This window comes from Lagopus leucura, unplaced genomic scaffold, assembly GCF_019238085.1.
Source record: "Lagopus leucura isolate 7727_CA_CO unplaced genomic scaffold, USGS_WTPT01 Super-Scaffold_100030, whole genome shotgun sequence".
Taxonomy (NCBI): Eukaryota; Metazoa; Chordata; class Aves; order Galliformes; family Phasianidae; genus Lagopus; species Lagopus leucura.
Genome location: NW_024962281.1, coordinates 3,151,791 through 3,178,888, shown reverse-complemented (window position 1 = coordinate 3,178,888; position 27,098 = coordinate 3,151,791). Strand labels below are relative to the sequence as shown.

Sequence of the window (27,098 nt, the reverse complement as noted above, 5' to 3'; positions counted from 1 at the left end):
ACTGATGTTGTGTGACACCTATTTGGAACACCACTCAGGATCATCTCCTACAAGTCAGTGCGGTTATGCTGGATGAGAATGATCCTGAATATTTACTGCAGTCTTACTATGATGTGCAAATGGAGGAGGGGATGCCAGGAGTTGTGATGGGAGATAAGAGCCAGTTTGCTGTGGCTTCCCTAGGTCATGTTCATAGTTTGTGTCTATAATCTGTTTTCACAAACAGATCTGGCTGGATTAGTCACCCTAATAAAAATAATTAAAAGATCCTGAAAATAATTAATGGCTTTGTTTTCTTAGAGGGCATTTACCTCCTGGGATGCAAGTAAAGGCATTATTTGCTTTCAACTTGAAAACTAAGCAAAGTTCTTACAAAACATACCAACATTCTTCCTCGTCCTCCTCCTTCCTTCATTTCTGTCTGGAAGAAAATCAGACCATGGGATGACTTCATTTGCATGGTGCACTGGTTACACTCATGCCACAAGTCACAACTTCTCACAGATTCCTTTTGTGCAGAAAATGATGCTTTTCTTCTGCCCTGGAAATCCCTTACAAGGCAGTCAAGATAAGTTCCCTCTTCCTTCTCCCAGGTAATCTCTGTTTGTCTTCTCCAGATGAGGAATAGGTGGTGAAGTAAGAACTTCTGAGTCCCTTACGAAAGGTTCCAAACTGCAAGTGGCCCATGGAGGAGTCCTTAATAGGGACAGAAAAGCCAAATGACAAATAACACACCTGAGAAGAGCAGATGGAGCTAATACGGGGTCGCTGCCACTTTATAGTATTCATAGAAGTATTATTTCTTTATTAGATCAGGACATTTAATCTGGCATCTCCCAGGGTGATGGATAACTGCTTGTAATTACTGTGCCAAGGCATCATATTTATATTGGTGGGTTGCCACTTTTATTATTAAGCATTTGTTCTGGCTGATTTGCTAACAACTCTATAAAGTGACCATTTTCTTTCTTTTTAGGGTAGAAGAAAGTTTTAAAACCTTATTCTGGTCAATATTTGGCTTATCTGAAGTGATATCCGTGGTGCTGAAGTACGATCATAAATTCATTGAGAATATTGGATATGTACTCTATGGAGTATACAACGTGACCATGGTGGTGGTGCTGCTTAATATGCTAATAGCCATGATAAACAACTCTTATCAGGAAATTGAGGTAAGATAAGAAACTGGGTTATGAACACAGTATGCGTAATTGTTATCGATAATGAAAATGTTAAAAGAACAAGGAAGTTGTTGTTTATTCCATATGCAAAATTGGAGCACTACTGAAAAACAATTCTTACAGAGAGTCAAGGCCATATCAGTCCCAAATTAGGGCTGAATTAATAATTAACAATGAATCATTTCTATAAAAACTTCAACTTCCTTGTCTTTAATGACCATCTGTGAGCAATCTCGATTTCCTTTGCGTGTATTTAATGAAAGCAGCTTGTAGTAGTTTTTACTGCCTACATTGGTTGCAATAATTTATCCACCTTAGCTATGTTGTTTCCTTACGAGAAATCAAGCAATATTTCACCTGTTTCTTTCCCTATTTTCTATTGGCTAAACATGCAGGCCCATTTAGGGCTGAAGCTCATAGATACACATATAAAAATTCCTTATTTTCCAATTACCGGGTATGAAATCTTGGTATATATTTTTTGTTTTATTTTGAGGCACCCCTGGGCCCACAGATCATAATGGCATGAGAAAAAAAAAAAAAAAAATCAAACAAACAAACAAAAACCCCCACCACCAGCATATAAAGGATATGAATACAACCATCACAGAACATGAACCAGTATCTGCAGAAAGGCATTTACAGGGTTTACCCAACTTTGTTCAGTAGCACTGGTTGAAGCAGGCTGGGTTTGCTGAGTGCTTTGGGCAAAAACAACTCCCTGCTAACAGAAAAGAAGAAAAAGAAAGGATTAATATTTGGACAGTGTTAATGCTGATTCACCTCTTTCTTCCGATTTGCTAAATGTCAAGTTTCTGTGGCTGGATTTGTATTAATTATTCGCTCTAATCTTCCCTCAGAACCTGACACTGCAAAAGGCCACAGCTGAAATTATTTTCTGACTGTAATGTCTGATTCCTCCATGTACTGTAGTGCAAACAGAGCTCTATCTCATGTGTGCTGCAACTGAGTCTAAATGTCAGAGGGACCTTACATGTGCTCTCTGCCCTGGAAGCTTTCTTGTGTGCAGAAGGTATTTTCCCAAAGTTTTCTAATCACTTTGAATCATAGAATGGCTTGGTTTGGAAAGGATCTTAAAGGTCCCTGAGTTCCAACCCCCAAACCTTAAGATGAAGCAGTTTCTACTGAAACGAGATCTGTTTCTGAAGGAGTATCAGATTCTTAATGCATTTCTAGTTTATTGTAGTAAGTAGAGATTTTCTTGTGAGTTTGCAGAAGAAAAATATCAATAAATGTCTCAATAGGTGGCCTATGTTAGTTTTCTGCTCTATATTCAATATTCCATGATGAACAGTTACCTGGAAAAGCCTTGAACATCCTTCTTGGCTGCCTGGAACTTTTCAGAACTTTGTTAAAGAATATTTATAACTACCAGCAAGAGAAACAAATGTGAGCTGTTCCATCCAGAGAACTGGGAGAAATCTAGTAAATCTCACACTAATTCCTCTAAATCCTCAGCGACAGAGAGATTAAGGAAAGACAAAGTCATCCTACTGACTAAATAGAAAGTCCTTTCTGTTTATCTGACAACAGCAATGTCCATAATGACAGAGGATGGTAATTACTTAGGAATTAAATTCCATTGCAGTCAATGGGAAAATGCTTTTCCGTTAGCCAGTTTACAAAATAGTATTCTCGTGCTTTCCATTGAACATCTCTTTTCAGCTACTTCTGGTTTTCTTCTGTTTATCCCTCAAGTATTAATGCTTCCTGACCACTTTCTATTTATGGAAGGAAAAAAAAAATCCTTCTGCCAGCCAGAAACACTTCCATCATTAGCTATTTAGCAGAAAAGCCTTAAAAATGTTAACAAATTATTTCTACCATAATTCAGATTTAGGCTTTTGTGAGGTTCAACCCCAAACAATGAGAAGGCTGAGCAACAGCAGTGAATGTTGCTCTGTTGGCAGAAGTATCACTGCAGCTGCAACAGAATTAAGCTCAGTTGTGGTGTGCTAGTTTTTGACATGGTTTTCGAGGTAGGAATTAATCAGAGGTTACTGATTTCAGCAGAACATGGATGTACGTGAGTATAAGGAACCAGCAGACCATGTTTCTATCTGTGCTGCTGCCCACCATATAAACTGCAAGACAACAGCTGTATAGCAGCTGTATCGCTCTGTTTCTTTGCCTGATGGATGGATCTGACCATCATCCTCTGTAAATGCCAAGCAGATCCTTAAAGGGTGTGCTAGCCTTAACCTTGTCCTTGAGTTTGGAAGTGATCCTGGCCCATCCTGATGCTTCATAAAGGAGATTCACAGGCAGTGAGTTGTTTGTTTTTTTTTTTCCTACAGCTGCTTAAGTGGCAGGTGGTGAATGGTAGGAGAAATAAGGTGCATTGATCTGGGAATATTATCGTGGTGAACGCAATCAGGGTTGACCAGGAAGTAATCTGATGATAGAAGAAATCGGTGATCTAGCCTCCTCTATGGGTGATTCCTGGCCAGTGCAGTGATAACAGTTACCTGGCAATTAGCACTGCAGTTAATCAGAGGGAATCACTGTTGTATTTGTAACTTCTCCTTTCCGTGACTATATGCATGTTTTAATACAGATAACTTACCAGCAAAGCACCAGCACTGGGTTGTTACTGAAAGACAAGCCCTTTGCTGTCTAATGAAAAAAGTAATGTTTGACTTAAAGGAACCACACTAGTGTGCAAAACACCTTCAACAAACCTAGTTACTGGCCACTGCTATAAAGCTGGCTGCAGCTGTGGTCCCGTGTTCAAATGAGACAAAGAAACGGGGTAAAAAATGCCACTCTGAAACGATTTGCTCTTCATTATCTCCCTCGTTGCAGCACAGCTCTGCTCCAGCCTTCTGTGCTCCCACCTCTCCTCCAAAATGCCTCTTTGTGACACTGTGCTGCGTTTCTGCAGCCTTTGCTGGAGAGAAATGTGAACTTATTTGTATCCCATCTTACGCTGACCTTTCTGGCTCATGGCATTTGCCTGGCTTAGAAGGCAAAAAAGGTTCCCCTGTTCCCAACTTCTTCTTAATAAGCAGTTTGTAAAATTTTTCTGTCAAGCAGAAATAGGTGACATTCAGTCTGGTATTTGGAGGATTTGCACTCTCTGTTTATTCATTTCTTTGTTTGTTTTTTCCTTTTTTTTTTGAGATGACAGAGAAACCTAAGAAGATAACATTACTTTCAGGTGTTTTTTTAGCTGATTCTTGTTAACTCCTGCCTTTATGTTTGTTCTCATGATAGCTAAATTCCTTTCTTTGTGCTAATTATGCATTTGGGTGTTATTTTCTCTTCCCTTTCCAAGGAGGATGCAGATGTGGAGTGGAAGTTTGCACGTGCCAAGCTCTGGCTATCCTACTTTGATGAAGGAAGGACTTTACCTGCTCCCTTTAATCTAGTGCCAAGCCCTAAATCATTTTATTATCTCATACTGAGAATAAAAATGTGCCTCATAAAACTCTGCAAATCTAAGGCCAAAAACTGTGAAAATGATCTTGAGATGGGAATGCTGAACTCCAAACAACGGGTATGTTGCATCTTTGCTTTTTGCCTTCTGTGTAGAGTGATAGATCCGTGGCTGCAAGGACCTTCTGCTGGGGGTTGCATCGTTTGCAGGTTGATCAGGGACAGTGCAGTCTTTTGCTCAGCATTGTTACTTGTCTTATATCAGCACCTAGAGGGTCCTCCCAGACTTGCAGCCTCATTGTACTGAGCACTGTCAGTACACCTGTGACAGAGCAACTCTTATAAAAGGAGGCACTCTGGGTTTCCCAGAGCCTAATAGACAAAGTCAAAGGGCAAGGGCAGAAGCACAAATAATATCCCATCTTATCTGGCTCCTAATCTGCCCAGCAGGCTTTCATGCCACTTCAAAACATGCTCTTGCCTTTAAGTGATTTCCCAATTAATTTTAGTGCCATTACGTTAACCACCATGTTTACTGCCATTCCAGGTTTGGGAACAAGTTTCCAAGCAGTTACTAATAACACTTCCTAAATGCCTACAGCTGCAATTAGCAACCCCTCTCTTACTTCTGCCTAGTAATGAGTAGCACTGATGGGCAGATCCTGCCTCTTCCATCTCTTCTTTGGCCACCTGAAGTAGAAATGTGCTTTGGTAGCAGTGGGGTTGTGTTCCCTGTCAAAAGAAAGCATCTGTCTTCTAGCCATTACCAGCATCCTGATTAATAATATAATTATTTCTCAAGATCAGTGAGGCAGTTGGGAATAAAAAGCCCTTAAATAGGGACTTCCCTGTACACTTGCATGCAGTTGTAAGGGTCTGTGTGTGTATTAGCTCCTTTGAGTCTATAATATGTAATTAATTCCTTTGAGTACTTCTTTATTTCTTTAGCGTTTGGACCAAAAAGTTCATAGGTGGATATGAATGTCACATAAATCTGTAATGAATGTTGGTCTTCTGAAAAGACTTTTGGAAGATTCTAGTTGGGAAAAGCAATAGCTTTGTTGTCATCTGATAAAAAAATAAATAAATACTGTTGTATTTTTAAAAAGGGTTCAGATAAAAAAGTAGCAAATTGTACTACTGTTTTCAAAGAACTGCTGAAAATCAATTCCATCTCAATTTTTTACAGCTGCATTGACTTGTTCTCTACAAACCTATTTATTTTTTAAAAACTGTGCCCTCCATTGGTAATCACCAATCTAAGATGAATACATTTCACTTTTCTTAGCACCTCCTTAACCAGAACTGGTCTGAGAGTACTGTTTGTGCCTTGACAACTTAAAATCCTTTCTTTTTCCCAGGAGTTTTTGTTCTTCAATTCTTTTCCTTCTTTTGGAACCTTTTTAGAACAGAATGCACTGACTTTTATTACACCCACACATTTAATCATTTCCTACCGGATTTATAAAGCTCCCTTAAGTTTGGGGTCATTCGCATGAGAGAAGCTATCACTGGCTTAATACATCTCAACGTTTTATCGTTACAGAAAGTTCGTTTTCAGTCTGGCAGTCTGCATTCAGAAAACTTTTCAGTGAAGAATGCTTATAACAAGCCCACAAGATACCAGGTAATCACAGAGCGGGGCAGAGGTGTGCTGGTGTACTGCTCTGCTGGGCTGTATTGCTTGGGTCCAGTTGGTGCCATCCTGTGATGTGCTGAGCTGTGGCTTAGTGCGGTCACAGCGCTCAGAGGCAAATGCGGCGTATCATCCATGGTAATAGACGTGGTGTTAATTAACGCTGATTAATTGCTCTCATGGGTATTAAGCTTCATAGTAGGACCGTCATTCAAGCTTTAATCTCCTAGTCTCGCACTGGCGGCGTTTCATTGTCACGACACCATGCCACCCCTCCAGCCTTTCCATTGCCATTTGCACGTGCTTTCTCTGTCAGTAACTTGTCCTACGCTGCAATGTGGTATGGTCCAAAAACACAGTTAGCTGATGTGACACCATCAAGATTGAAGGGAAGAGAGATGATTGCCCTTCTCAAAGCAGCACTTTGGCATTTCTGACATTTTCCTGTACGTTCAGACCCACAGGTAGCAGAAAGATGCTGCTATAACTTCTAAATGAGATCTCCTAATGTTTGTGGTAAATTAAGCCCTTATTTCTAGGGTTGAGAAAGCCAAATACAGCTGTGAAAATAAGTTGAGTTTTCAAAGAAAGGCAGGCATGAATGCTTGTTGTTTTCACTTGATTTTGCTCCTACTGGACTTGCCTTCAAATGATCTTAGAAAGTGCCAGTTGCTGTAGGAAGAAATTGTCAAATAACGCAAGAAAGGTGCAATAATCTTCATTATCTAAATAGAAAAAAAAGAACAAACGCTTTGATAGTCTGTACAGCAAATTTTCTTCTGCAGCTGGGAAGATGTTTGAAGTAGTGGCTTCTCTGCATGTTTCCTTTAGTGAGGCTTATCAGGTGAAGTAGACCTGCACTTTGTGTAGCTGTAGTATGGTGCTCTCGAGGGATAACAAGAGATGAGCAGAACTAAACCTGCAGTAGCTTGAGAAATAGGATAAACAGCTGCCATGATGTGGGGGGTAAACTAGTCTGAGTAACAGAATGTCCTCATCAAACCCTCTTCAGATGAGGCTTTGAATGGAGCACTGCTAAAATGCTGTGTTAAGTTCATGTGTTTGTCTCCACTCCCAGCACTGGCAGTCTGTCATGCTGTCAGCAGCACCTTCCTCTATAAAAGTCAGGAAAGGATTTGTCAGGGAAATTAGAAGGACTGGTTGGTAATTTTAGAAGCTCAGGAATGTATTTATTTGATGTTTGGTGTGATAAAATAGCTGCAAGAGATGAGCACACGTGATGGCTCACTCTGGAGCTCTTGTACAGCCCAATGGGTAACGTCTGGGATTGAGACCAATTGTATTTAAACTGTTTCAAGTTTGGCCTCCATTATCACAATGCTGTCTGGAAGCTTTATTTGTCACTTCCCTGTAATAAACAGGATTGTTTTGCTGAGAAGCTATTCCATCTATTGAAGCTGTAAGGAACAGTGCTGGAGAGAAGGAGAAAAGCAATATGGAGCAAAAACGAATAACTTTCCTAAACCTACTGGCTGAAACATCTACTAGGTGACTAAGTAGCCTCATGTTAGGGATGGCCATGTTTTTAATTTAGTTTCTGTAGACAAATCTGACTGTATTCTGTTCTCGATGGATCAGGTGGGCACCTTCAGGCTTTTGGCTTTTGTGTGCAGCAGTTAATATAGGACTGTATTTGAGTAGTGGCCTTCAAAAATACCAGCTGCATGGGAAGTGGAGTAGATAGATGTTACCATATTTTTCCAGATAGTAATGATATTCATTGTTTACGTCAATTCCTTGTTTTATTCTAAATTTCCTGTCATCTGTTCTGAAACAAACAAACAACAAAAATCATATATCTTGGATCTAGGATTTCCCTACTTTCCCCAAACATTACTTCATTTATGTTTTCCCAGGTGCCAACCCTACCTCCCTCTGGATTCTACTACCTTGGCCATCTTCAACACACCGTACGTGCGCTGTGCCTCACCTCTGTTGCCTTAACTGACCCACCCGGTTAGCCAGATGCCTCTTTGAGACAAGGACAGAGTCTTTAAATCCCACATTCCATGGCTACATGACCTTTATATAAATGAGTGGATCCTTCTTTGATTGCACGTGCATTTCGTACCGTTATAACTCATAGTTGGCTTCTGGGGAGAAAAAAGAAAAAAAGAGCAAGTGTATCGATTCCTTAATTCGAGTTTCACAGTCTTTGCAGTGATTTTAAGTGATGTTCAAAGCAGACGTGATTGCTTTGCGAATAGGTGAGCTCACGCTGAGAGGTTTTCCCTTAATAGGGGCCATCTGCTCAAGAAAAGGCATTTGCATATCCTCTCTTGGATGTTCATCGAGCTCTCCTCTGTTTGCAGAGGATGCAGAAAGCCCTGAGGGCACAAAACTATTCACTGAATGTGTCACTCTTTTGTCTCAAAGAGAGCCCTTTGACCTCATTCTAGAAGTAGTCCAAACAGCATAAGGCTTTTCTATTTTCCTGTTTTAAGAAGCTGCTCCCAAGCGAGACAGCGTGTCCTGCCTTAGCTCCTCCCCTGAAACTGAGCTACGGCCATCAAGCATTGCATGCCCAAGAACTGATATAAACATCCAATAAGCAAATTTAGGCATATTAGTTTGGACTCCTGATCGTTATCTCTGATAGAGCAGCACTTTTTACATTTCTCACAGTTCAAATGCTTTTTTCCCCACTGATGAGCATCTTTTCTGTAGCAAAGAGCTGGCAATGATGTAGGCCTTCTGCTGTAAGCCACTGGGCCTGAAAAAAGCACTGCAGCCTGAAAATGACAGTTACTTTCCTGCTACATAAATAATGTGTTTTTGAAAAAATATCACATTGCAAGCTCGCATCCATCATCACCTCTTACTGTTCCCATATATGCTGTTCCTTACTAAGTCATCCCCCCATTTTATAAATCTACATGATGCTGTTTTTACCCTATGTATGTCCCATAACATCCACCATTTCTCTCCAAATTGTCTCATTCTCCATTTTTGTTTTCTCTTTCTCTGTTCTAAGTCTGTTCTCTCTCCTCAACCCCAAGTTCCAAAGCAAGTATTTCTGTTTAACTTTGGGTTAGATATTCAATTCATCATCATGAGTGAGTTTGTTACCATCATTAACAACTTATTTCTTCCAGTAAAGTTTGTTTTATAGATATGTTAAACAGCAGATTGTTCAAGGAATGGTTGGAGTCCCACTTCTTAAATTGCTGTTGGATCATCTATGTTTTCATTATGTCTGTGGGACATACTCTGCACTCAGATGCATGCCACAAACAAAATGTGGGCTTATTATGGAATGGCAATCAATCAACTACTTCAATACGAAGCTCACAAGATAGATTAGAAAATAAATGAGAAGTCAATGATAAAAATCCCTTTGCCTCCTCTGAAGCCAGGCTTCATCCACAGAGAAATGAGGTGCTTGAATTTTTCAGAATAAGTCGAGAATTGAGGAGGTGTGGATAAACTCACGTTGAGTGTCTCTGTTCTCTTTTCAGAAAATAATGAAACGCCTGATTAAGCGCTACGTGCTGAAGGCTCAGGTGGACCGAGAAAATGATGAAGTCAATGAAGGCAAGTGGATTTTTATTATTGCCACAAATTAGAGCATGTTACTGCTATTGATATCTCAAGTAAAAGGATTGAGCTTAGAGAACACCCTTGGTGGAGAGGAAGCATGCCTCAGGCTCACATGTAGGAAAACGATGCTGACTCAGAGCCACCTTGCTGCTCTGAAATGTTCCTTAGCAGAAAACGTGGATCATAGAGTCTGTCTGTACAGCGTCCTGCTTTGCCTCATAGCTCTATATGTCCTTCCTTTGCAAAACCCAGGGCATTACCCATACTTAGCCTTGTCTTGGGGCCTAAGTAAAGTAGTTATTGACTGTACTGCCCATGCCCACCACAAGGACATTGCTGGAACTGAATAAGGATATACGCTGCCGTGGTATCTTGTAGTATTTGTAAGCAGATGGAAAAGACATTCCTTGTAATGTCTTTTCCCTGCTATCCTGCCAACGTCCCATGTAAGCGAAGGTCTATACATGGAGAGCAAACAAGAAGAAAGATGAATTTTCCATACACAGTTGTTATTGTTGTTGGTCCCTCTACTGCAAGTACAGGTAATTTCCTATAAGCCAAATATTAAATGCATAAAAGCATTAACATCATAGAAAGTGCCACAAATGCCCATGACCTAGCTCAAGTAAATAGATAATTTCTTCTGTCATAAAATTATAGGTGTGATTCCTTTAATATTGCTAACAACAGTGTATTGCTCCCTTTAGGAGAACTTAAAGAGATTAAGCAAGATATTTCTAGTCTCCGATATGAACTCCTGGAGGAGAAGTCCCAGGCTACTGGTGAGCTGGCAAGACTTATACAGCAACTGAGTGACAAATTCGGGAAGAACTTAAATAAGGACATTTGAGGGTGAGCACAGAGGAAAGCAACTGGTTTTCTAAACATTATTCAGTCTCAACCAGCATCTTAAGAGGACAAAAACAGCGCAAAAAATGGGGACCAGGCACTCATCTTCTACGAATTGGCAGTGTCAGTTGGAGCACTTTGCATTACTCCTGTGTTTGGTGAATTTCCAGTTAAATCTTTTATGACACAAAATAACTTACTGGTAAAAGCATACCCCCTTCAATATCAGAAACAAATGAACTGTAGGGAACGCACCTTTTAAAGGCAAAAAAGCCAGATCTTCATCCACCTGTCTGCAGTGAACTGTGCTCATTTACCTTAACTCTGTTGACCAGGAGTTGGTGAAGGCTGAAGGAAAAACATGCCAAGCATATTCCTTGAGAATTTAAAAGAATCCTGTCCTTGAGTGTGTACTCCCCTTTTATGTTTACATGGGCATCCACAGAGGTAACTTTGAACAGCATGGTGGTTAATGAAAAGCATATGAGAAATTGTCTGCTGAAAGGCCAGTTGTCAGATACTTTTCAGACTGGATGAGAGAGTTGGAACCATGAACCAAACTTGTTGGGTAAAAGGTCCTTCATCCCTTTGCTGGAACCTAATAAAGGGATTCCAAGCCAAAAACTCCTTTCTGCCTTTTCCAGCTGTTTTAGCCAACCCACTAACAGCTGTGGTCCCTTCAAACATATACCAAGCCTCTCTTTTGTCCATAGATGATCCCAGCTACAACAACAGCGTACAGAAATATTCAGTGAAAATCCACAGCAGAAGTAACATATTTTGTGCTTATGTGTTCAGGACAAGGAACAGCACTAATGGATGACAGCAACTCAACTCAGCTGCTCTGCTTTTGGGTTCCAGAATTCAAACAGCAAGCCATAGCATGAGGTAAACTATGAAAAACATACCCCAGGAGCTTCAAATCTTTGAAACCATAGGAAAAGGCTTCATTTCCAATGAGGACATGGTGACAAATAAGAAATAAAAAGAAGAATGAATTGTTGAAGAGATGATTGTTCTGAGTTATGTGTTTGGCTCTTCTGGAGGACCTGGAAGGAATTAAAACCAGTTCCAAGGTTGTAATACAAACACTCAGAGTGCATTTTTACAAAGGGTAAGCAACGAGTCTGTGGAAAGCAACTGAAGACTTGGATTGCTTGGGTTTCTACATTTAGCTACGTGATTTCAATATTTAAAGCACACCTTACAAGTTGGGAACCGCTGAACTGTACTGTTTGTTCACAAGGTACACCTATGAGATGACCATCGCCTTTAGGTATCAGCTGAGAAAAACAAGCAGAAGCAGAAGGTGACCCGTGATCAGTTCTTAAGTGCCAGATGAGAACACAGATAGCCTAATAGAATCATAGTTATATTTGTACAAAAACGTTGAGGAAAAAAAAAAAGACAAAATAAAAAAGTGTACTGTACGTAGATCTGTTTAGAGAAAAAGCAAAATACTGTATTTTTACCTTTAATAAGATTATCTTGTATACTGTCATATTTTTACCTAAGACCAGGAAAAAATAATAAAATTACCTCATACTATTTTGTTGTACACTCAGTGAAATACTTGCCTGATCTTTTGGATATCCTGAATATTTTGTTGCTTTTCTGCTGTGTTAACAGTGAAACCATCCAAAGAAGGAATTTTGCCATAAAACTTCTGAAATTTGACAGAGTCAAAAGGCAAAACTTCAAGTATATCTCAAGGGAATGAACTTAGAGAATGGGGATTTCTGACAACAACCTGTAAATGTGTCTCCTTATCAGTGGTGCTTCATTTGAAATACTATCAGTATTAACACGTTTCTAAAACTAATGTGGGAAATTGCTACTTTTGCATGATGGTTCTTGCAGAGTAGTGTTATGATGAACCACTTAGCAGACAACATCTATCACAGAGCACCAAATGCTGGCACAAGATGGTCACTACATGTCATGTTTGTGGGAATGGTAGCCCACTTGTCTCTTTGGCCTGTTTTCCTCTGCTTAAATTGGAAAATGGTTAAACTATTCTGCTTTCTCCATGAGAAGATGGAATATCTTTCATGGCAATACTGCTATATTTCCCTACCAACCACTGTATAAAACTCATTTCAACTTCGATAAAAAGCCCTGTCTGAAAGATTTGTCTCATTACAACTCTACGGCTGGCTCTTGATCCAGGAATTGCTTCACCCTTCCCATTCAGTGTTTTAACATCTCCTAGGAATGCAAGTAGAATTCATTAATGCTAAGGAAGTCATATTAACCATAATTTCCATTTCTCATTGTACTACTTATTGAGTTAGATAAGAAAGGTAAGTGGAAATGCAATGATACACTTACATTTTGCATATTTAGATGCAATGCAATGCTCCTAAGGTCCTGTGATGCAGAAGGAAGTGTTCTCCTGGTGCTGAGTATCGCATCTGTGCATGCTGTGGTCAGCACGAATGGCAACACAGAGTGAGGAGCTCTGTAGAGTGATGTGGGGCACAGCTACATCCCATCAGCTGCCCTGAGAATGGTGGGGTGAGCAAAGCAGCACAGCCCTGCTCTGCATGCAGGAATTTGCTGTGAAAGAGCATCACGTTTTCTAGAACTTCAAAAAGAGACTGAAAGAAGTACAGAGAAAAATGCAGTTTGAAAACTGTGCTTCTTCCCCTTTTAAGCATTTACATTCCAGGCACTGAGGTTCTTTGTATTAATATTCATGACAAGCAAAATCCCACTTCCCCAAAGCACTTCTCTCATTTGGTCCCAGGAATACCAGCAAGAAAGCTGCATGCTATGTATTCAAGTGTTAGGAGCAGAAATGATGTTAAATTCATTGCATGGTTTATTCTCCAAACTCTGTTTACAAGAAATTAAAGTTAAGAACCTCACTAAACGATCCCTGAGAGAAGTCAGGGATTTTAGAGAGGAAATATCAGAGCAGCTGGGACCCAGAAAGGACAAGGTCTGGGGTGTGCAGCCCCCTATGCCATCCCCCATTATCAGTGGCAGGCTGGCTTGAAATATGGGGGTTCTATTTATTGAACAAATTCACAGTGCAAAGGGATATAACTTTGGCCAAACTGTATAAATGGTTAAGATATTTTATGGGAAATATGTTAGGGCTCACCAGTGAGCATCCTCCAAATCTGCTTAATGCTGCAAACCCAGCAGACCAATCAAAGTTGAAGTTGGACAAACTGGGAACAAAGCCATCAACCTGCCAGCACTGATGTGCTGACTGCCCTGGTGTTCAGATGGTGGTTTCCTTCCTTGCATCAGTGCATGCTAACAGAAAGGAGACAGCAGCAGAAAGCATTAGCGTGCATTTACGTAGGTGAACTGCAGAGCTTTCAGCCAGCAATCCCTGTAGACCAGAGATGCAAATACTGAACCAAAGGAGCTGCCAGGGGGTTTCTGGCACTTCCAGAGGGCCAAAGAAGCTGGCCTAACTACATAAAGGAGACACTGAGGACACAGCAGAGGACAGCCCATCACTGCACCACAGGCAGGCTTCGTATTGATACTGAGATGTCTTCACTACAGTTAAATCAGTGCAAACAGAAAGGGAGATAATAGCCAAAGCAGCCAAACAGCTGAACTGGATGGAGAGCTTGCAGTGTATTTAACAGCAAGTAAAAGCATACTCACTTATGGTCACTTGAGAGAGATTTAACACAAACATGCAGTGTGATAAATAGGATTTGGAAGGGCTTAAAAGGTTAGTGAATAGCTAGCAAGCTTGTTAATATTTAAGCAGTATTGATTATAATGCAGACTAATATGTAATTCTCATATTAACGATTAATTATATTGATGCAAGGATTTAATTAGGACTTACCCAGCAGGAGGGATGAGGGATCTGGTGCTGAGATGAATTTCCCTGCTGTAGCCACTGGTCCTCACTCTGGGCAATTGGTCCACACATACTGAGGAAGCAAAAGGCTGAAGGTTGAGATCTTCCAGAGGATGAATGTCACCCTTTAGTACATCAAAGAGGATGGCACACAGACTTCATAGCATATTACATCTGAAAACAGAGAAACAAATCCCCAAAGGAAACCTCCACCTGTGTGTGACAGCTGCTGTGCTCTCCCTCTCAGTTCCTTTTTACTGGATGGTAAGCATTACTTTATTTCCACCAAGTTTAAAAACTGATTTTGTGAAAAGATACATTTTTTTCTAACATAAAAACAGACTAGGGATTAAACCCACATGCTGCTTCCCAGACAAAAGAAACAAAAGTGCATTCATCCTCCAACAAAGCTTGCTGTGCGCCTCCATTTAGAAACAGCACTGACTGATTTATCAGTCATACCTGCAGCCTTCCAGGCCAGAAGTACAATCCTTCAGAGAGCTGCCACACTTATCTGCCCAACCTCACAGCCACGTGAGCTCACATCTCAGAGACTTCCATTGTGGTCGCTTTTCTCCCCAGGTCCCTGAGCATCACCATCTCCTTGTCACACCTCACAGCATCATCGAACCTGAAGCTTTTGGAGTTGATAAGCAGGCCAGCCCTCAGCCAAAAAGGGGCTGCCAATTTCGTTCAAGGAGCAGATGCTGAAGGCATTTATGAGAAGCAATCCAGCTCGTGGCTTTCAGCAGTATCTGGCTGCTGAAAAGCAGTGTTATTGAGATTAAAGAATGACAGTAAGTGAAAAGCAAATAATAGCTCCTCAGAAGCAATATTCACTGCAGAGTAAAAAGACGCAACTTGAGGGAGAGTTTTGTATGTATTAAAGATGCTTACCCATGTCTTGTGTGCTTATTAACACCCTTGCTGTTATCCAGGCATGGCACCAAAGCTGCATTTTCCATCATGTTTCACCAACCTCTTGCATTAGGACATTCATGTTCTGCAGCTCTTCCTAAGGGGGAAAACAGCAGACATAGAAAGGTGCGACTTGGAATGAGAGGAAGAAGTCTTGCACTACAAGTTAAAACAACAGCCACAACCCGCAATCACCCCACAAGCCCCATAACCCCAGGCGGTCTGAGAGGCGAGCAACCACGGATTAGAGTTTCAGGAGCTTTTTTTCCTCCCCTTCTCGGAGCACTACGAAGTAGGGCCGGGGCTGCACGTCGCGTCGGGGCCGGCAGGCAGCGCTCAGCACCAAGCGATGCGCAGCGCCCGCGCTCCTAAGGGAAGCAGCAGCTAGAGGAGCAAAGAAATCTCTTTCTGCAGGTTGGTTTTTCTCTCTCTCTCTCAGTCTTTTTTTTTTTTTTTTCCTCTTCTTTTTGTAGACTGTGCCGTTAAACTGAGGGAATGTGGAACTGATGCTTTCTTGTTAAGGGGAAAGTCAGCATTTCCCTGCTTGAATTTGATTCACGCTCGGATGGGTTTCTCTTCCTTGTCTTGCTTATTTTCATGGAAAACATCTTGCTTGCTCCTACGGGACCGCATCTTTCAGGGTCTGGTGGCTTATTTCTACCTGCGTGGAGATAAAAATCTCCATCAGCAAAACCTGCACTTTGCCTACATGTTGTCTTTAGGACCAGCTGTGGTTGAACCACCGCCTGCTGCTGACTCAAAGGGAAGGTTCAGATATTCGTACTTACTTTAAAAACAGTATGATTTGGTTTTACACTTAATATAAGAACAGCACGATCAGGTGATGCTCCAATCCATATCTACATAAGCAAAAAAGAAATCATTATGAATTGAAAACAAAATCACATTCCAGTGTCCATAGCAGGGTTTGGGACTGGGTGCTTTGAGGTCCCTTCCAACCCAACCATTCTGTGATTCCAAGTACTAAAGTACTTTGGATAGCAGTGTAAGTGGCAGCAGCCCCTGCTCCTTACAATACACTCCTTTGCACCCTTCCCAAATTCTAATAGGAACTCCTGCAGTCATGCATACATCTTGGAGAAGGATTTTAGCCATTAGCCTTCACTCTTCCTAGGCACATAGCCTGTCCTTAGCAAAAGACACCACTTCAATAATAAACTATACTTCCAGAAATTTATTTCTTACTGTTCTTCTTGCAGTGATGAGTCAGAAATCTTTGCATTATGACAGCTTATACCAGTGAATTTTATGCTCCCAGATGCAATTAAGAGTCAGATAAAAGCTCCAGATTCAAGTGCACCCCTCCTGTTCCAAACCTAGTTAAAACTCATTCCTGACATTTAGGTCTCCAAGATGCACCATGAGAGACTCCTCTGAGAGCTGGCTGAGAGGCTGGAGTGACACAGAATTAGTGGGATGGCATCCACAAAGCTTTCTTTGATTATAATTGGAATTTCACAGCAGAAAAGCTGATTTTTCCCGGATAAGGAAGTCTTAATAATAAGGAGAACAATAATTATGATAATAAAACATATAGGAATCACACAATAACTCTATGAGCAAATATCCAGTAAATCAAAGCCAGCCCATCAGCAGTTCTACATTGGTCCCACTTCAAGCACTCCCTGAAGCCTCAATGCTCTCCAGCAAACCCAAGTTCTGGGCACATTCCCAGGATAAACCCCAGCCTGTATCTTCCTTGGGCAGAGGACTGTGGTTCAGAACCATGTCGGTATCCTCTAAGTCAGCCCTTGAAAACAACCAATTCCATTGCTTTGAAAATACCGCCCACATTCCATAAAATTCAGATAGGAGATGCAGCCCACAGGGATTAATGAGGGCTTGAATTTATTCCTCAAGAGCTTCTGATAGTTTTATTTTTCCACTGTGCCACTATAGTCTTCCTACACACAAAAGTTGCTCGCTTGCTTCCAGCTAGGGAAGGAACTTGATTTCACAGCAAATAAAAATTGCATTCGGGTAAAGAAAAATAAAGAAAGCAATTACTCATGCTGTACTTCAGCACAAAGTTTGCTTACGAAAATTGCCGTGCAGTGGACAAACAGTTCCAGGTGATGTTTTTCTCAGCAGGAGTTCTGCAGTTTGCAGGCTGTGCCCTCACAGCAGCCCCCACAATACGGGGTGATGAGAGCTTGGATTCCTGTGGGAGTTGGGAAATTCAAGGAGTGAAGTCAGGAAACAGAAAGCTTTGGGGGAAGCCAGCAAGACCCTTCGAACAACCCTCAGATTACAGTCCTTGTGACCATTAGTTGCCATCCAAGCAGTAAAAGCTGTTAAAAGACATCTAACATCCTACTGAGTGTGCCCTGCAGCCATCAGGCACTCATTTCTGCTCTCCCTTTGCTGCAAGTTTTATGAGTTTGGGCAGAGGGGGCTGGAAAATCTCTCAATGATGTTCCTCACATTTGCAGCCCCAGCAGAACGTCTGGGTTTTGCCTTCCTCTGTCAATGAGTCTTTTTGATTCTCAGGTTTTTTTCCAAGTTTGAATTGGACATCAAGGGGGCAAGCATCAGAGAAGAAACCCAATGTCGGCTCAGCCAAATAATTGTATTCTTACTGACTGTAAGAAAATCTGTCTGCCCTCTTCAGCTCCCCTCAGAAAGGAAAAAATAACATTAATCTTCACTTAGCACTCTATCATACAATCATTTGAGTTGGAAGAGACTCTTAAAGGTCATCTGGTCCAATTCACCTGCAGTGTACAGGGACACCCATGGCTCCATCAGGTGCTCGGGTTATGCAGGCTGACCCTAAACATCTCCAGGGATGGGGCAACTACCACTTCTCTGGGCAACCCATGCCAGTGCCTCACCACCCTTATTGTAAAACACATTTTCCTTCTGGTTAGGCCCAGAGTGACATCATGAACCACAGCTGTCTGATGCTTGTGATATTCCTGCTTCTGCGTATGCACCTTTTTGAGTGGCATCCTGCATAATCCAGCACAATTCTACACGTTCCATTGTTAATGTGCTCAAGATACACATTACTCAGCTTGACGACTAGGTTTTGTCTTACAGCCATCTGGATGGTTTATTTTAGAAAGTGAACTGGAAGAACAGTGCTTTATTCACAGTTATTAAAAGGGCTCCATGCAAACACGAGGGCTGCAGGAATGGAACTCCTCAATGTGCCTTTGCCTTTCTTCTATTAGCCTCCAGCCTCAGCTTAATCTTAGCACTTCTCCCATTCTTTCAAAAGAGGTAGGTAAAATTTATCATTAACCACAGTGCTTTTATCATGGATACTCTTATTGCCCAACTTCAAACAGAAGCACCATAAATCTCACCATAAATCCATCCATCGACAGCCACTGTTTGCACACCATGAGCACACGTTGACCTGCACTAGACTGCAGCTGGGTAACAGAATTACACTTCATGTTGATGCCAATTAATATTCATACGAGACTTACCTGGCAGTGGCAGGAGGGAAAGGAGGACAAGGTCCAAAAGCCCTCAAGAGCAACTTCTTAAACTGTGCACCAACAGCTCAGTGCCTGAAGGGGCTGGAAAACGTCCCTTGACTTTCATCTTCCAAGTAAATATGTCTTCCTTTGGATGAACATGTCCCAGTCAGCCTTTAGGGAGGCAGGAATATGCCCACCAGTCACAGCAGAATGAACTGAAATGGTCACAAAAGGTCACTGAAATGGTTTTACTATAAATATGGACCTGGTCATTGTGAATATGTGGCATTCACAATATTACCCTCTTGGTAACTACAGGGTATTTTCATGGCCCATAAGGTACTGCAGATCATATGCAGCAGCTTTTACCCAGGTTTTCTCCTCAGAAGAAGCTGTGGAAGATTTGCCATCCCTGAAACACTCACTACAGGCTTTGGGGACTGGGTTTTCCTTTCTTTGTGTGTCATAGCTAATGCTGCTTGTTTAGAATGTTTCCATTTGTAATTATTACACAATTGAATGAAGCAAGGTGCTTTGATCACATAATCATTACATCTCCCCTGCTTTGAGGCTAACTGTGCAGCATGACAGCATCTGTTTTAATCCCCAGGTGGTGCCAATAAAAACAAGAACTTGTAGTTTAATACCAAGCTATCTGTGGTCTTCTATTCCTTTAACAGCTAATGATAGAACAAAACTACAAAATATAGCAATGATCCCACAGCTGAAACTACCCGTTAAAGCAACACAAGATGTGCAAAGGATCCTGTTAGCACACTGGAAGCCAATGAATCATCTAATGCCCTCCCATATGCACAGAGGATTGCAGATTTCATTTATTTTGTTGGTACCTGTCAGAGCCAAAATAGAAGTGCATTTAACAGGGGATCAAAACCCATCACTACTAGGACTGGGATGAAACCTCTTCAGTTGTCAGATTTCACAGCAGAGACTGCATGACACTTTGGCAGGACTTTCATAACCCTGCCATGTCAGGAAGTCATAGGACTGCTTGCAGCCTGATCTGCAAAGCAATTGCCAGTTGGGAAAAATAAGTGAGAACACCACCCATTGCATTTCACAAAGCATAGAAATGGAAAATGATAACAAAGCAGAGAATAGATTTGGATGGCTGAAACAGATGGATATTCCCTCAGCATAAATGGCGAGTGTCAGTTAGACACAGCAATTTCTTCCCTGCTGTGGATTTTTAACAAGAGAAACAAGAAGATTAGTAGGGTGGATACCACGAGTCTGCAGAGGTCTCTGTGATCTCAAGTAAGGTGAATTTACCTACAGTGCCCTCAGTGGTCTCCAGGGAAACATTCTTACATGGCATTCACTGGCACAGAAAGATCAACGAAGCCATGTGCACAAGCTGCAGTTTTTGCCTAGCTCTTTCTCTTCCAATCTATTTGTTTGCACAGAGGTACCATTTATGGACAGATTCCTCCCCAGGATGATTTGTGCTAACTCCACAGTGCCTCCAGTAAACTCATTTTTCTTTAATCCCCTCTGGTACAGGGGCTGACGAAGGCAGTTGTGATTCCTGGATCTATGCCCTTGGCAAACTTGTGATTAATACCACCTCTTGATCTTAGAGACTTGGGATTTTAAGAACATTGTGGTTGAAAACTTGAATCTGCCAGACCACAGGAGTCTGAAGGATTTTCAGTGCCACTTGTTTCCTCTGTGGCATTGGATTAGTCTCATTACTACATTATTTTGTCCAGACTTCATATTCCCAAAAAGAGTCCCCTAGGGGTCCCTTGCAACCTCTTTATGTCATATACAGAGAAACACACTCATGCTTTTCTGCTGCTCTCTCCTCTGACACTCCAATTTTACTGCACTCTGCTGATTCCTCTCTGATATAAACCTGAATAATTCACATTTTTTTAATTTTCTTTTTTTTTTCCTACTAACTTTTTCACTTGTTTCTTACTGGCATTTGCGTCAGTTGTGTGATCAACCCAGAGAGGGCAGGATGGAAGTCTAGCAGGCTCAGCAGAGTAGTCCTCTCCTGGAAGACATGTAGGGTTGTGTACCAAGCATACTGTAGCCTTTATTTGAACATTTAATAAGGGTTAGATTTACAAATATGGCCATAAACCCTGATGATGTGTATAGAATCATTCTGTGTATATAGAATCGTTAAGGTTGGAGAAGACCACTAAATCACCAAATCCAACACCAACCCACCCCCACCATACTCACTGACCATGTCTCCATGTGCCACATCTCCACAGTTCTCAAACACCTCCAGGCATGAGGACTCCACCATTTCCCTGGGCAGCCTGTGCCAGTGACTGACCACGCAGTTAAGAAGGAGCTAAGCTCACCTTTGTATTGTGTCTCAGGGGCTTCTTCTCTGGTCCAGCGTCAGAAGGATTTGCTTAACAGTAGCAGAAGTAGATAGAGTGCTACAGTAAAAATAAGCCACATCAATGGGGAAACAGCAAAATCATTACATAGATCATACCTACATGGGAATGAGAGAAGTAGTGGTGTAGCTAGGCTGGTGCAATGCTACAAGCAAGAGTTTCTGTGTGTCCCAAGGAAAGAACTTCCATCTGGGCTAGCAAAACTATTGCCTCTCTCCATGGATTTTGGTCAGTTGTGGACAACACTGTGAGCAGCATGCATAAGAAAGATACTCCTGCCTTTCTTTCATGAGGTCTCCCATGGGCCAAAGAGCAGCCAGCAGCCAGCCCAGGCTCCATGGTCCCTGCTGGGACAGGCTCAAAGAACGAAGGGCTCACAATACGTCAGCAGGCTGGTTTGGAATCAAGTCCTCATTCACCTCTGCAAAGGCAAGGAGCGACAGACAGCAGTGCCGAATGGCTGCTCTGGTCCTGCCCCAGGAGGAACTCTCCATGGGAGATTTACTGTCATCACAGACCCGGGGCAGGTGACAGCACTGCTCTGGCACTCCCACTGTCTCCTTCAGGGCAGTGTCAGGAGGAACACATCCAGCCTTGGCTCTCTGACACTGCAAGAGAAAGGACAAACCGAGTCTGACTTAATGACACTACCTAAAGAGAAAGTGCTCGTAGTGCTGAGGATTTAAATTATTCTGTCATACATTGCTTCTGGCATGAACTGTTGGCATGGAGACTATTGCGAAATGTCATACAACATAAATAAAATATTAATGGCACACGAGAAACTGGAAGTGATTTAAAGAGATACTGAGCTGCCAACTGAGTTACAGTTTGGAGTTTATCATGCAAACAACAGGGAAATTTATGATTAAAGCTACAAAGGGCAACAGAGAACACTCTTGCTCTGACAAAGTACCAAGGGCCCTCAGAACAACTCAGAAAAGACTAATCTGGGAGAGGGATGAAGTACTTCCTAAAACTTTTTTCCCCTCCAAGAAATGAAAGGAGGAAAAATGCTTAGAAGAGCACAGGTGACATCACAGCATTTACCAGGATGAGAACAATGCTGCCATAGCTTCTGCCTCGTCATCTTGGGTTGCCTTGGCAGGAAAATCAATTCCCAGAGTGAAGAGAAGGCAACAGGAGTCAGCAAGGCTGAGCTAAGTGCCCAGAGCTGGCAGTGGGGCTGGTGTTCCTTAGCATGGATGTAGACCACGAGGTTGAGAATCAGGTCATGTATGTTGAGATATGAGGTTTCCACAGGCTCAGGTGATTGCAAAGCTGTTAACAAAACATAATCATAGAATCATTAAGGTTGAAAAAGGCCATTAAGATCATCTAGTCCAAGTATCAATCCATCAAATGACAGTAAGACAGTTGGCAGGACTGAAGTGACTGAGCAGTTCCTGAGCCAGCACAATCAATGCCTCAGAGCCAGGCCCACTATACTGTAGTAGTTGGCCTCAGTGGCTTCACATAATAGACTCATAGAATCACCAACATTGGAAAAGACCTCCAAGACCATCCAAGTCCAGCCACTCACCACTATTTTCCCTCTAAACTATGTCCCTTAATATGTCCACACATTTCTTGAACACAGTTACTTATTTGACCCCAAAGCAACGCATTTGTAATTTATGAATGTATGAAGGAATGAGAAATAAATCCTCTCTACTCACACCCCTTTTCTCTCTGTAGGGTTTTGATATCTACATCCCTTCCTTCAGGACCTGTTGCTGGCTCCTCAATGTATGTAAATATCATTAAAAATAAATAAATTTTCTGAAGCCTGATAATTTGCAATTTACATAAATCATAAGAACTGTTCCCAAGGAGAGTGAATCGGAAGAGAAAGCCTGAGTGGTCTGGGAATAACTAAGCCTTTCTGATCTAAATATCTGGGAGATAGCTGGAGATGAAAAATTTCCATATACAATGCAAAACATCAGCCATAATTTAAAAGCCCTGTCTCCAGGCAATAGAATTCTCCCAAGTAACAATTCTAACTGCTGAATTTCTTACATAGAACTTGCAGAACTTCTTACTGAATGCTCCATGCATCACAGAGCAGCAGTGCAAACATGGAGAACAATGGAAATTGCAGTATAATCACCAGCAATTTACATACATTCGTTAATTTGCTATTCAAAATGAACCAGAGAGACAAGGGCTCTGTCTGCAGGTGCAGATAAATCAAGTCTCTGCTTGGGCACACCAATGCATACTTGTGATAAATTTGTCACAGCACCTTTTGCACAAATGCGTATAATTTCACTTAAAATATTTTAAGTATAATTGCATGGTAGAAAGTTTACAGAGGCAAAGAAATTGCTAGGAATGTTATATGGAGTTAACATATAGGGAAAAAAACAAGCTCACATCTCCATTCTTTTATTCAGTGAATGAGGGCAAATGCTCGGACTAGTCCACAGCCATATCAGTTTATTGTGCACTATCTAGAAAGCTGCATGAGGTGCTTATTGACTCATGGGATGTGGGGAAACACGGGAGAATGGTGTGGAAGTGCTCATTAAAGTGTTTAGCACATGCGCCCATTGTGCTTGTCTTCCTTCTATTGTCTCTGCAGCAAGGCAAAGGCTGGGCTGTTCCCAGAGAGAGGATGTCTGAAGTCAACATCAAAACCATTTTCCTGGGAAGTGGATGCTGATTTATAAACAGAAGCGCTCTCAGCGGGGCCATGGAGGGTCCCCAATGTCTGGCTAACATCACCTCCACCCTTCCCACCCCAGAGGAGAGTTTTCCTGCCCCACCTGCTGAGCCTGGGCTACTGCAAGGCGCTCTGCTCTCTGTCAGCAATGCTGAGTCCTACTGCTCCATGGCTTCTCCGTGTCACTTCCGAGGACCACATGTCCAAACTGATAGTTTTATGGTTTTGCTGCCTTCTTTTTTTTTTTTTTTAATGTTTTAATAAAAGATATTAGAAAATAAAAAAGGTTTTGCTACTTACATGCATTAACCAATTATAGATGTTATAGGTGGCCAAGGACAATTCCTCTTCACTCAATGCACTTCAGGCAAGCCGAAATGTTGGAGTGAAACGTCTTCATTCAGATACGACTGTTCTGCAATCCCCACTTCATAGTAGAAGAAAAAAAGACAAAGAAAACAGAGGCCTTGTTCAGAGCACCTGGCAGCAAAGAACAACAAAAAACAGTTACAGAAAAAATAGCAAGCCGATGGAAGAATGCAGCCACCTGTGTATTTTCTCTGGTGGTGCCATGCTTCTGTGCAGAGCCAGGAGTTGGGCTCAGTGATCCTTATGGATTCCTTCCAAAATGGGGTGATCTATGATACTATAAAAAGGCTCCCAGAGCTTCGTGCCCTGCATTGTTTCTCTCCTCTGCATTGTTCCCATGTTCTGCCTCTTCCCCTCTTCGCACCCTATACTGCTGCACAGTCAGACTATGTGTCCTGCCTGCCCACCCATGGATGGGATCTTGAGACACCAATATCACACCAGTCAGCTTTGGATTTGTTAATGCCATGCTATCGTGTTGCTCTATATTTCCATTACTATAGCTTCAGATGTTTCACTTTACTTCCATTAAGTGCTAGCAAAATCATTTGTGAAGGCACTTATAATTAGGCAAGTAATTATAAGCGCATTTATAGTAATTCATCAACATTAGGTGGCTCAGGAGAAGCAGATTTGCAGGCAGGTGGGTCTCAGCAGCACCAGCACCTTCTCACTGCAGAGAATGAAGGCGATTAGAGGTGGGTAGAGCAGCATGATTACACTCCTCCTGGCTTTGCCCTGGAGATGTTTCTGTCATCCACAAGCAGAAGGGCTCAGATGCATTCCTCGCCCCTTGCTTAATTATGGCTGACCCAGTAATACACAAAGGGAACTGATTTGCTGTTTGAAAGTCGTATGTTGCAACCATGACAGTACACAAATGGGTTTAGCCTCTCCCCCTCTCAGGGAAACAAAATGACATATAAAACCACAAGAAATACAAAATAAAATGCAAAACCACAAGCCTGAGCTGTGGGCATCTCTGCTCATTGCAGGGGCGTTGGATGAGATGGCCTTCAAGGGTCACTTCCAACCCATTTCCATGATTCTGTGAAGAACAAAACACAGTTTGGCACGCTGGGTCAGCCCGGTAGCGAGCGAGCCATGCCAGCTGGGAAGCATGCACCAGAAGTGTCCAGAAATGCCCAACATAAATACAATGTGGGGGAATGACAGCTTCAGATATCAATGTTAATCTCCCTACCTGAGCTGCCCTAAGCTTGGCTCTGCTTTTATGACTTGCTGAGAGCTACCAAACAGCACCTAATGAGCTGTCAGCACTCGCCACTACTTTTGGAGTCAGTTTCTCTACTGTGGAAAATAACAGTTCAGCTTAGTGGGAGCGACGTCTGCATGCGAGGAGAAGTCAGAACCTGAGATGAACCGCAATTTAATTTCACCACCTGCACCCTCTGAGCTACATGGGCTTGTTTCCTTTAATGAGAGCACACCTGCTTGTAGATGCAACCTTTCTGGCAGTGGAACTCAACGTTCACATTAAACATGTTCCTATAGTCTGTATCTCACTTTGGATGTTCGTTACATGGGCGATTACTGCCCCAGTCTTTCACACACCATTTCCCTGTGTGATTGCAGCCTATTTTCCAAAGGAAATTTAAAAGTCTTCTTGGGACACGGAGTAAATAGGAAAAAACCTTCCCAAACTGCTTTCTCAGGTGAGAGCCATGCCTCTCATCTTTGCTCACAGTGGATGAAAGCTGCTCCTCACTGCCACGCACTCACTTCACAGTACTGCACCTCATGCACCCAATCCCTCCTTATGGGGTCAGTGTTTCCCCATTTGGGGTGCTATGTAGTGCCCAAGACAGGGCAGCAGTGCCCTGCCTTTCTAAGATTGGTCCTGCTCTGCTGGTGTGTGCAGCTCCCCAGTTCCCTCCCAGGTGCATGTGGTCCCCTCCTGCTCCATCACCTGCCCACTTTCTCACCTCACACTGTACAGCATGCAGACGTGTAAAAGCCCACAAACAAATGCAGTTCAATAATGAGGTGTTTAAATGCTCTAACACACATGCTGGAGCTGCTGTTGCTAATAGAAACGTGTTTCACTTCTATAGAGGCAGTTTCCTCGGTAACTGATGCCACCACAGGCCCCATCCTGCATGGTGCTGACTCCTCCATAGGAGCAGAAAGCCACACAGGTGCTGTGCATCATCCCATACGCAGCTCCATTACAACAGGCAGTGTCCAGAGCGATTTCAAAAGTGGATTTTGATTTCTGTACGGTGCAAACCAGTTACAAGAGGGAGGAAAACATTACACCCATCAACATGGCATTCAATCACATGCTCTAATACAAGAATAGCCAGTACTCTGCAGCATGCAAGCAATGATGTCTGGTGTTTGAGTATATTGTGGTCGCTCTCTGCCACTCTTGGCCATTCGCTTCAATGTCCAAGACAAGAAACTCCTCAGGAATTGAATGATAATAAGGAATTTACCTAAGCTTCTATTGAACAGCACATGGGCCACACGACTCACCAGGGAATCCTGGAGGGATCCCTGAGAGTTTTTCTGCAGTGGAAAACTACAGAAACTCATCCTGACTGCTCAAGAATACATCTGTCTATCTGTCCACCCAAAACAGTGTAAGGGAGGCACATCTAATCGAGCACTTAACAGCTCCTCTCAACTCCTATTTAGCTTTGAAGCCTGCTGTTCCTACTCACAAGCATTAGGATGCTGAAAAGCTCTCCTAATTTTCCACTAATGTCAGATCATCTGAGGATGTCTGCCTACAGACCTTGTGCTGCCTGAACATGGTCTTATCTTGGTGGCACCAGGAAATGCACTCGACAAAATCATGTCCAAACTGATGATATCAGCAC

The 27,098-nt window shown here is 42.2% G+C and overlaps 1 protein-coding gene and 1 long non-coding RNA gene across 2 annotated transcripts in view; one reads left to right on the top strand and one right to left on the bottom strand.

Annotated features, from left to right (window-relative positions):
* Positions 1–10,843, top strand: part of TRPC7 (transient receptor potential cation channel subfamily C member 7) — a 62,554-nt gene extending 51,711 nt beyond the window's left edge. Inside the window, exons 8-13 of the mRNA XM_042881800.1 lie at positions 977–1,172; positions 4,480–4,701; positions 6,127–6,207; positions 8,094–8,147; positions 9,696–9,771; positions 10,485–10,843. Of these exons, the coding sequence (XP_042737734.1) occupies positions 977–1,172; positions 4,480–4,701; positions 6,127–6,207; positions 8,094–8,147; positions 9,696–9,771; positions 10,485–10,627 (772 nt within the window). The 3' untranslated portion in view covers positions 10,628–10,843. The remainder of the gene's footprint in view (positions 1–976; positions 1,173–4,479; positions 4,702–6,126; positions 6,208–8,093; positions 8,148–9,695; positions 9,772–10,484) is intronic.
* Positions 10,844–15,818: 4,975 nt separating this feature from the next.
* Positions 15,819–17,472, bottom strand: LOC122185540. Its single transcript, XR_006180911.1, has 3 exons — positions 17,440–17,472; positions 16,168–16,239; positions 15,819–16,040 (listed from the first exon to the last, which is right to left on the bottom strand). It is a non-coding gene; the product is annotated as an uncharacterized LOC122185540 (long non-coding RNA).
* Between the last annotated feature and the right edge of the window lie 9,626 nt (positions 17,473–27,098).